We start from the raw sequence: 10,774 nt of genomic DNA, 5'->3' as shown, positions 1-10,774 counted from the left end.
AATGACTTGGATTGTATTTATTTGTGATCAAATTAAAGTGCCCCTTTTGTTGTGGAGATTGACCTAATTTTAGTTTTCTCGTCTTCTGGTTTTTCTGAAAGGGTGAAGAGATGTCAAGGGTTCAATCCTCTTCTTCTTGCACTCACAATTCACGGGTGATGCGAAATCAAAGCTCATGCTGTAGTAGTGGTGGCTGTAGAGGCTTGGGTGAAGCACCCACATGCAATTGTGGAGTGGCAGCTGTGCTGAGAACAGCTAGAACAATCAAGAATGGTGGGAGACAGTTTTGGGGATGCCCTAATTTCAAGGTCAGTCATATGGTGTTATTTTTTTGGGTAAGTTTATGTTTGTGTTTGGAGATAGTTGCATAGTAAAGTAATTCTTTGTTGTGTTTTTTTTTGAAGAACAGGGTGGAAGTGAAGGTTGTTATGGGTGCAATTTCTTTAAATGGTGCATTGAAGATGGTGATGACGAAAAAGATGCAATTATTCTGAGGCAAAGGCGAAAGATTTATATTCTAGAGAAAGAAGTTAAGGGATGGAGAAAGTGGGTGAACTTGTTAATTGGATTGGTGTGTCTATTGGTTGTAGTGAATCTGATTTTAGTATCCATGATGTTGATGTAGATTGATATTGTAGTGAAAGATTAGCTGTTTAAAATTGTGTAGTGAAAGATTAGCTGTTTAAAGTTGTTTGACTTTAGGTGTGTGGAAGGTTATTTTGTAATATGAAATTTAATGAAATGAATTAAAGTTCGGAGTTATGAAAAATGTGAACCATATTTTAAAGTTCTGCATTTATTTTTCTGGTATTTGAAATGTTACATGGGCTGAAATAATAAGAAAGAAATTTAAATTTGAACAAAAGCAGGATAAGTTGCCACAAATTCATTGAATATCAAATATGATATAACAAAAGGACATTGTTCATAGGTATGGATAACAAACATCCGACAAAAGTATTGGTAACACAATACCAATCCAAAATAACATAATACATATGAAATACTTCAAGTGAAGTTGCAGACTTAAAGTCATTACAAAAAGTGCGGCCTGAATTCTTAAAACTAATCCTAAAGTCATGGTTTCCATACAACGCCTCTCCTATGCTGGAGTTTTTGCCTTGAAAAAGGTCTACCACGTGTTGGTTGAGGAATGAGATTTTGGTGGACTGGTTGGGATGATTCTGTTCCATGAGTTATCTGTGTTGCTTGTTCATGTGTTGTAGAAGGTGGTGGAGGTCCATTCTGTGTTGCAGACTGTGATGCGGTTGCAGGTGCAGGCTGTGTTGCAGATGCAGGTGCAGGTAATTCAGATGCAGATGCAGGGTGTGTTACAAATTCTGGTGTAGTTGCAGGTGCAGAGTCTGGTACAGAAGCTGGTGTAGGTACAGAAGCTGGTGTAGGTGCAGTAGCAGATTCTGGTGCAGAATCTGGTGTAGGTGCAGTAGCAGATTTTGGTGCAGAATGTGGTGCAGGTTCAGGTCCATATTCTTTAGGCCGTAGGGGGCAAGTTTTTCTGAAGTGGCCAATTTGCATACATATGCCACATTTTTTTCTTACACCTGATCTATTCACAGATATAACATTTTTATCTTTCTTCTTTAACTCCCAAGCTTCTAGACGTCTTTTCTTCTTTGGCCTGCCTGGTAGGATTCTTTTTGGTGGAGGTAAAACATCTGGATATTCTGTGACATCCCACTGGTGTTGTCCATTGGTTGGGTATATTATTGGCTGGTAAGTCTCCTTATATGTTGACATCTTGAAGCATAAAGGTATGAAGTCTTCTTCATCCAAATTCAGGAATTTCATTGCAGCCAATGAGTGACAGCAAGGGAGCCCTGTGATACTCCATTTCCTACAGCTGCAGTCCCTGGTATCTAGGTTGACAACATATTTTTCCCCATTGAATGTGTGCCTAACCTCAAAAAAATTTTCTGCAGACCACCTGCCATGATAAAAGCAAAGTTGTTGATACAAAGTTGACCACTTAAAATGTATATATACAATACCAAATAGCAAATAGCAAATAGCAAATAGCAAATACCTTGGTAACCAGTTTTTGGTTTCTTTAGATTCCTGTTTCATTCTTGATTTAATTTTCGGGCAGATTGGCCCTTCTGCAGCAGTCACCTTTGATCTGTTTGTGGCCCATCTATCCATCAAGTAACCTCTAATTTGTTCCATCATACTTATGATAGGCTTGCTCCTCGCCTCTACAATTACACTGTTGAAAGCCTCACTCATATTATTCACTAATGTATCAGACATAGGTCTTGGGTTGAACCTGGACCTAGACCAATACCTATTTATGCACAAAAATGAGAACAATGTATAAGAATGTATCGACAATGTTAAAGTGACAGCAATATTGTATAAGTTCAGTTACCTAGGGGGTATGGCTATTAGATGCTTGAATGCGTCCAAGTTAACTTCTTTAATCATCCGCATAGTTGTTTCCCATTGTTGTGGATAAGTACTGACTGCAGCCTGCCACATCAGATTTTTCAGATTTTTTCCTGGGAATTTTTTCCTAAAGTTTGCATATAAGTGACGCATGCAAAATCTCTGATCAGCTCCTGGCAAAATGTCTTGTATAGCAGGCAACAAACCCTGTTCAACAATTCACTTCATAAGTGTTTAATCCATATGGTTGATAAATGAAAAACAAATAAGTGTTTAATCGATATGGTTGATACCTTTTGCTGGTCTGACATGAAAGTGATGGAAGAACATATATTGGGACCACCAAGATCATCAACTAACAATTCCAAGAACCAACTTCATGTATCTTTATTTTCTACTTCCACCACAGCCCATGCAATTGGCAGCATTTGATCATTTGCATCCCTCCCAATAGCTGTCAACAATTCACCTCCATATCTCCCTTTGAGAAAACACCCATCCAAACCAATAATAGGTCGACAACAAAAAAAACTATCCTTGCAGGCTTTAAGACACATATAAAATCTCATAAAGTATGTTTTCCCTTCAATTGTATCCACTTTAACCTTTGCAGTTGATCCCGGATTAGATCTCAGAATTTCATGGGCATAATCATATATTCTTTTAAATTGTTCTTTAAAAGAACCTTCAACTTCCTCATTGGCCAATGCCCTTGCCCTACGTGACACTGACTTACTCACATTCACGTTCCACTTTCTTGATATCTTCTTACGAATATCCACAGCCCTAGTCCTTGGATTATCTCTAATTGTGTTTTTCATCTGCCCACTTAGCCACTTTGCATTTATTAAATTCACATTGAACTATCTACTACATGTGTGTTTGTCAACTACTTTCCTTAGTTGCCAAATGTTTTTAGCAGGAACATATCCACAATATGCAAACCATTTACATTTTCCCTTAGCTCCTAAACAAATAACTCTAAGTCTGCGGTTATCATTTCTTTGAATTTTCAATTTCAAACCAGAATGCACACCATACGTCCTAATTGCATCTACAAATTGGGCCTTATCTATGAAATATGTACCAATTTCCCACTGATAATCTTCCATGTTTATTGGCATCCGAAAGTTCATGAAGCTTGACTTAGTGTTTTCTTCTTTCCCCACTGTGTCCTCACTTTCTTCACCACTGTCCAAGTGGTCTGACACCCATTCGTTATCAGATAATCCCATTTCACTTTCCTGACTTCCCTCACTGAAATACAGATCTACTTCAACACTGCCCTCACACAAGTTATGGTCATGTGTAGCATCTCCATCATAAGCAACATTGACATCAACTAAACCTTCTAATTCCTGATCCCCTGTAGCATCAGCAATATCAGGTTCTGATTCAGTCCAACTGTGGACTTCAACATCATCAACTCCCTCATCATGACGTCCCTCCATATCACCCTGCACATCATCATCCATTCTATCTTTATCACCTCCATCCACCTTATCATAGCCAACTTCATCCGGGTTATTACCATCATCCTCCATCCCATCTTTGCATGTCTCATTATTAGCATCATCCTGTAATTCAGGATCCACAACCTTATCACCTCCATCGGGTTGTTCAGACTGAACTTCTTTGTCATTATTACCACCATCCTGCAATTCAGCCTCCCCATTATTGCCACCTACACAAGCACTATCACAATCCATCTGCCCCTGTACCTCAACATTTCCATGACCAGTTTCTACATTGTCATCACCTAAGGGGTAGTATTCCAAAAAGTTATCAACTACTTCAGCCTCAGAAACTGTGTGTACTACAAACAAGTGCACATTCCCATTTCTTCGAGCAATATCTGCCATGTGCAATGCTCCCTTATCATCACACAACAACTTCAACTTATTTTGTAACACTGACCCTTTTCCAACTTTATACCACAATTCCTTCACAGCATGATAACTCATCTCTTTCAGTTTCCCTTTAATCTCAAAAAAACTCCACCAATCCGGGTCACATACCCATGTAGCTGTTAACCCATCACTATAAGTTAACCTACCAGTTTGTATAAAATGGCCACCATGGTGGAGTACAACTTCAAAACAATCATCAGACATCACAACCAATATAGTAAAACCACTTACCCTATCAAATAAGAATACCCAAAAAAACGCCACAAATTACAACCATACCACAAAAAAAACAGTATAAAGTCATAAAGGGGACCACAAGCCACCCACCCACCGCATACTTTACTTTACACTTCACAGAAACTCACACAATTTATCAAATAAATCACTAATTCCAAACACACAAGGACCCCCACAGCACAACCCCCCACAACAGAACCCACCCCCCCCCCACAACATTTATGCAATATAATACAAACCCCAAAACGAGTACAGCTTCGAAAATATAAAACAACACCACGCATTCATCAACACACATTCATCAGCACGAAGACAAAAAGCACAAAAGAAAACTCACCTTCCACGACTGCCAAAGATTCTCCTTCGTCGTCTTCCACTGCCGAACCTTCTTCTTCCCAACTTCGCCCTCTCCAACGAACGGAACCACAATCTCCCTGCTTCTTCGCCGATCGTCGAACCACAATCCCAATTTCCGCTTTCCGCTTTCTGCCCTGATTTTTCCTTCTCCACCCAATTTCATGTGTTGTGCCCTAATTCTCTCTAATGTGTTGTGCCCTAATTCTCTCTCAACGTAATATTTTCCCCAATTCACTCAGTAAACACGAACCAAAAATTTTTACTTACACAATTATTACTTAATTCCTTTTTTTTACATCTTAATCCACGTGCACACCCACTGATTCTGCCATGTATCTGTTCCACTGTGCCAGCTCAACAGGTCCCAAACGGCGTTAAATGGTATTTAATGGAAGGTACTAAAATTAACCCGTTTAAAAAGTTTGGGTACTAAATTGAACATTCCGAAAGTTCGGATACCAAAATGAACATTCCGAAAAAGTTTGGGTACCAAATCAGTATTTATACCTAATTTTTATATTTAAAAATATTGAAATACATTTTAAAGTAAAGACAACAGTAAGAAATTGTAAAAAAAAATATCTAAAAATACTCTGTTGAATTTTTTTAAGAAGAATATTCTCATTTAAAAATAATTCTTGAAAAAAATGTATTTAAAAATTTATTCTAATTTTTTATTTAAAATAGACATTTTGAATGTCTTAAAGTCTTTTTGGAACAATATCTCTAACACAGTATAAATATGTTTTAACGTGATAATATGAAAAAACAAAATATATATACATATATATAGATGCAGAAGCAATTGTTGATGAGAAAAACATATATACAAACTTATTCTTATACGTCAGTAAATTGATCTAACCCATAATTTACTCAATAACTTTTATGTATATATAAAATTTTAGGATTAATTGTGTGAATTAGATTAGATAGGGTGAATATTTATTTTTTATATTGACTAAAGTTATAATAAATAATTGACTAACATAATCTTTAGAAATTCTCAATAATAAAAATCATATAAATCTTTAAATAATTGCTTAAAACAAAATTAAAGTTAATAAACAATTTGTATAACCAAACACACAACTATCACACTCATCAATACATTCTCAATTAGAAACTCATTCAATTAACTTAAATACATTCACGTTCCTATATCTCTTGAGACTAATAAAATAATTTAAGGGAGATAATTCATTATATTAAATTATTCTATTTTACGAAACAAGACACGCCCCAACCCAGTAAAAGTAACCATATGCATAGTTCTAGGCATCCCCAACTTTTCCGATTCTCAAATAAATCGGAAACCTTGCAACTTTTTTACCATCTTCTCCCCAAGCAAGCTTGAATTTTTGAACTACATCCTCCGCAAGAAGCTCCACTCCTTTCTCCTGAGCCGTCTGATACGCTGACCATGATTTTATGTAAGTCAACAAAGCATCCAGATTCATCAAAGTCTCTGTGACGAACTCAAAGGGTCCGGTGTGATCAGCACCCTCCACAGCTTCAAATGGAAAATCAATGGTTCCATAGAGCTTATCAACCAATTTACGTGCAGGGTCCCAATAAGGGCCTACTTTACTGGAATAGAATTCATCAAGAACAGTGTCTACTTCATCACAAACTCTAGGTAAATAGTAGCACCATGCAGCAATCACTCCATGAGGCTTCTTCAGGACCCATTTCACTTGTTGGTAGAAGGTTGCCAAGTCAAACCAGTGCAGGGATTGGGCTATGGTCACAAGGTCCACGGTTCCCTCAGATGCCACCAGATTTTCGAGTTCAGCCATTGACATGATTGAAGGAGTGTGTTGGTATCGCACATTGGAAACCTTGGCTGCAAATTCAAGTTGCTTCGCACTAGCATCAGTGGCTATCACATTGTCGTATATCACAGCTAACTGAAAAACACAAACTAAGGTTAAAACGAAAAACAAATCTAGATTTCTGAAAATTGACGAAACAATTTATGCAGAAAGTGAAGAAATTTAAAGATCTAGAGAAGAAAGTGAATATTTATACAGATTTTGCAGCCTGGCCACTTCCAGTGCCAACATCCCAAACAAGGTTGTGAGAGGGAGTCTTTGAAGAAATGAATTGGAAGAGCTGTGGAGGGTAACTTGGTCTTGCATCTGCATATTCTTTTGCCTGCTTCACAAATAGATCTGCCATTTTCTCTTTTACCTTAGCTTTCCAATTTATTTGTGAATAATGGTGTTTGCGTGTTGTATATAAAGATAAAGTATATAAGATCATGATGTCACTGATTCCATTGACTGATGAATAATAAACAAAAACAATTTCGATTTCGATTTCGATTCTTCTGCATAATGTTGATTGGCCATAGAACGGTGAACGTGGAGGATAGAAATTTCTGTGACAGTGCAGGTTTCTTTCAAGATCTTATCGTAAATTATTCTCATTTTCTTAAGAAATAAGTTGGTTTGAAACTCTCCTAAAAAAATATTAACATTTTTTTAATAATATAATAATATATATTATAATTTAAAATTAAAAAATAATATGAATATAATTAAAATATGTTATCCTAGACTGTCAAAATCAATGTATTTATTCTTTTTAGAGCAACTGCCACCACTCTTTTATTAATGTGCACGAACCATGAAGTTTCCCTTAATTGGGGACCACCACCTATTCATACTTTCGTTTGATCGAACTTAAAAGTCGTGAGACCGTGATTCAAGTTTAGAACAAAATTTCCTCTGAGAATGAAACATGGAAAACAAAAAAGAAATTAAAAAGCAGTGGCACATGAAAAAAAGAAAAGACTACTAAAAGTAAAAATAAATACCGTGATATTTTGTTTTTTAAGACATTATCCCTTGGAAGAAATCTCTTAAAGAGAAATACAAATTTGTATAGAATGAAAAAAAAAATCATAATTTTCACACTGAAAAGTATAAAGGAAAATAAATATTTGGTAAAACATGATATAAATAACACTTAAATACATTTTTGTTATAAAGTAAAGTTAATAATAAAAATAATAGAGAAAAGAAGAGAAAAAAAAATAGAAAAGAAGAGAGAGAGCGGAGGAGAGCAACTTTTCCATGTCTCCTACCGACAGGGAAAAAAATTAGATGAAATTTAATTTATAAAAAATATAAATAAAATAGTTAATAAAAATATTTGAAATCTTCTTATAGAATATATCTCTTTAAAATTTTCAAGGAGAACTTAGTAAAAGAATAAAAGTAGGAACATTTTGTATTCTTTAATAACATTATTTATCACATATTTTATTTCTCTCCTTCATATAAACTCACATCATTAAGACGATGGAGTCCAAACTTGTGAACCATTTGTCTAAAAAGTTCTCCTTGGCAAAAAGTTTATAAATTGATCAGCTAGATTTTCACATAAACGGATCTTTTGGATATGTATATCATTTTTTCAATTGAATAATACATTGTTGTCTTCATATATGATTGTTTGTTCCATCTTTGTCAAGGATAAACCACAAGTTTGTCGCACATGTTGAATTATAGACCTTAATCAAACACATTCACGACTTACCTCATATAATGCTAAAAGTTCTGCATGATTTGATGATATTGTTGTTATGGTTTGTTTCATATACCGTTATGAAATCACTGTGCTACCACATGCGAATAAATGTCCTATTTGTGATAAACCATTGTGACATCGTGAGGATATGATAAATAGCATGCATTTGCATAACCTATTAAGTATGATTTTGAATTATTTGGATAAAATAAGCTCATATTCGTAGTACCTTTAAGGTATTGAAGTATATGTTTTACTCCAAACTAATGTCTTCTTGTACGTGAAGAACTATATCATGGTCAAGTATAATTAGCAAGATACATTAGTGTTCTTATAACACTAATATATGGTATTTCTGAACCAAGAAGATCTTCATCATTTTATTGAGGTCTAAGAAGAGTCTTTATCAACATCTAACAACCTCAACCATTGGAGTGCATAACGGATGTGACTTGTCCATTAAGAACCTTTTAAGCACCTTAATTATAAAAGCCTCTTGATGTATAAAAACACCTTTGTTTAAATACTCAATTTCTAATCTCAAACAAAATTTTATCATTCAAAGATCCTTCATCTCAAATTTTTTCTTTAACCAATCAATTGTCTTTGTGAACTCAATAAGAGTTCTCATGATATTTGTTTCATCTACATAAATAATAATTATGGCAAATTCATTTTTTAATATTTTCACATAAATACAAGGACAAATAGGATCATTTCTATACCATTTTTTTAGCAGGTACTCACTAAGACGGTCATACCACATACGTCTTGACTGCTTTAATTAATAAAAGGACTTGTTCAATTTTATTGAATAAACCTCTTTAGAATTTGCCTTGTTGGGCAAATTAAATCCTTCAAAAAATTTCATATAGATATCATTATCAAGAGAATCATACAAATAGGTTGTAACATCATTCATTAGATGTAAATGCAAACCTTCTTGTTCAACTAGCATAGTCAAATACCGAAAGGTTGTTGCATCCAAAACTAGTGAATATGTCTCTTCACAAATAATACCAAGTTTTTGTGAAAAACCATGAACAAATAACAATGCTTTGTATCTAACAATTTCATAATTACTATTTTTCTTTTGCACAAAAATTCATTTGTACCCAACGGGTTTTACACCCTCAGGTGTGCAAGCTACAGGTCTAAAAATCTTTCGTTTAGCAAGTGAATCTAATTATGCTTATATTACATATTTTCATTTTGGTTAATCATTTCTTTGTCGGCAATCTTCAATGGTCATTGGTTCTTAATCATCATTGTCACTCATAACATTCATAGATATTATATGCAAAAGTCTCGTCAATGTTGACTTCATGTTATTTGCCACCGCAATGATAACTTATATTTTCATGTTATTTGCCATTATTTTCACATTTTGCTTTTCCCTTTTTTCACATTGTTACATTATTATTCCATTTCTGGTGATAAAATGTCTCTTTGAAATTTTCTTTATAACCATGTCCACAATCATGATCACTAGCACGACCACAACCATGACCAAGGTCACAACTATGACCATGAAAAAAAAATAAGAGATATTGTTGCATTCATTATTGAAAATGAAACAAAATCAATTAGGCGGTGTGATGAATTTTCATCAAAAACTTCATTGTTTTGTTCAAGCACACAAGACATGAAATAAATTCAGAATATTTATAAAATCCATTGCAGGAGTAAATTAGTTGCTCAAAGTTTTATTGATTTCTTTAATGGCAACACCAAGACCCATTGCATCTAAATATATTTTAGCACCAAATATCCAAGATACGTAATTCTTCCTCGTCACAATTTCAAATTTTACAAGATTTGACATTTTTAGAACTAACATATAAAATATAAATAATAATTAGAATTGATAAAGTCAAACAATTTTTATCACAAAAAATAAGAATATAAGATAAAATTATAAATGAATAAAAGATTGGAAAGAGCCATGAGACACACAAAGCACCATCCTTGTAGAGAAAACACTCTCACTAACACTTGATTGATTGAAACATCGTTATAAAATAGAACTAATAATAAAGAGAATAAGAGAAAGAAGAGATAATACAAAACAACTTTTCTGGTGTAGATTGAAATATTGTTATAAAATAGAGCTAATAATAACTAATATTAAAACGAATGAGAGATAATAGATATCAACGTTTCCTTATCGTATTATTGATAAGAAAAATTATTTATAAATATATAATATAACTTATAAAAGATACAAATTGAACAATTAATACAAATATTTAAATATTTAAACATTATATAGAGTAAAATAATTATAATAACAAAGTCAATCAATCATATCATTATCTATATCAAATTAA

At 34.0% G+C, this 10,774-nt stretch overlaps 2 protein-coding genes across 2 annotated transcripts; both read right to left on the bottom strand.

Moving 5' to 3' along the window:
- Positions 1-1,077: 1,077 nt before the first annotated feature.
- On the bottom strand, positions 1,078-3,224 carry LOC114190525 (uncharacterized). Its single transcript, XM_028079452.2, has 5 exons — positions 2,873-3,224; positions 2,697-2,758; positions 2,387-2,610; positions 2,045-2,302; positions 1,078-1,945 (listed from the first exon to the last, which is right to left on the bottom strand). Exons 1-5 carry the CDS (start codon positions 3,222-3,224, stop codon positions 1,078-1,080), a joined length of 1,764 nt encoding a protein of 587 aa, XP_027935253.2.
- Positions 3,225-6,000: 2,776 nt separating this feature from the next.
- On the bottom strand, positions 6,001-7,264 carry LOC114175872 (S-adenosyl-L-methionine-dependent methyltransferases superfamily protein). Its single transcript, XM_028060712.2, has 2 exons — positions 6,939-7,264; positions 6,001-6,817 (listed from the first exon to the last, which is right to left on the bottom strand). The coding sequence occupies exons 1-2, from the start codon at positions 7,170-7,172 to the stop codon at positions 6,182-6,184; spliced, it is 870 nt and encodes a 289-aa protein (XP_027916513.1). The 5' UTR covers positions 7,173-7,264; the 3' UTR covers positions 6,001-6,181.
- Positions 7,265-10,774: the final 3,510 nt, after the last annotated feature.

The sequence above is a fragment of the Vigna unguiculata genome, chromosome 1 (genome assembly GCF_037176805.1).
Source record: "Vigna unguiculata cultivar grain cowpea cultivar isolate G323 ecotype 2 chromosome 1, ASM3717680v1, whole genome shotgun sequence".
Taxonomy (NCBI): domain Eukaryota; kingdom Viridiplantae; phylum Streptophyta; class Magnoliopsida; order Fabales; family Fabaceae; genus Vigna; species Vigna unguiculata.
The sequence above is the reverse complement of the archived record's forward strand: the minus strand, read 5'-3'. Positions and strand labels throughout refer to the sequence as shown.

Coding starts and splice junctions, on each gene's coding strand:
- LOC114175872 (XM_028060712.2), bottom strand. CDS start 7,172: ATGATCTTATATACTTTATCTTTATATACAACACGCAAACACCATTAT. Junction 6,818..6,938: donor GTGGCCAGGCTGCAAAATCT/GTATAAATATTC, acceptor TGTGTTTTTCAG/TTAGCTGTGATATACGACAA.
- LOC114190525 (XM_028079452.2), bottom strand. CDS start 3,224: ATGAAAAACACAATTAGAGATAATCCAAGGACTAGGGCTGTGGATATT. Junction 2,611..2,696: donor TCATGTCAGACCAGCAAAAG/GTATCAACCATA, acceptor ATTGTTGAACAG/GGTTTGTTGCCTGCTATACA. Junction 1,946..2,044: donor ACCAAAAACTGGTTACCAAG/GTATTTGCTATT, acceptor TTATCATGGCAG/GTGGTCTGCAGAAAATTTTT.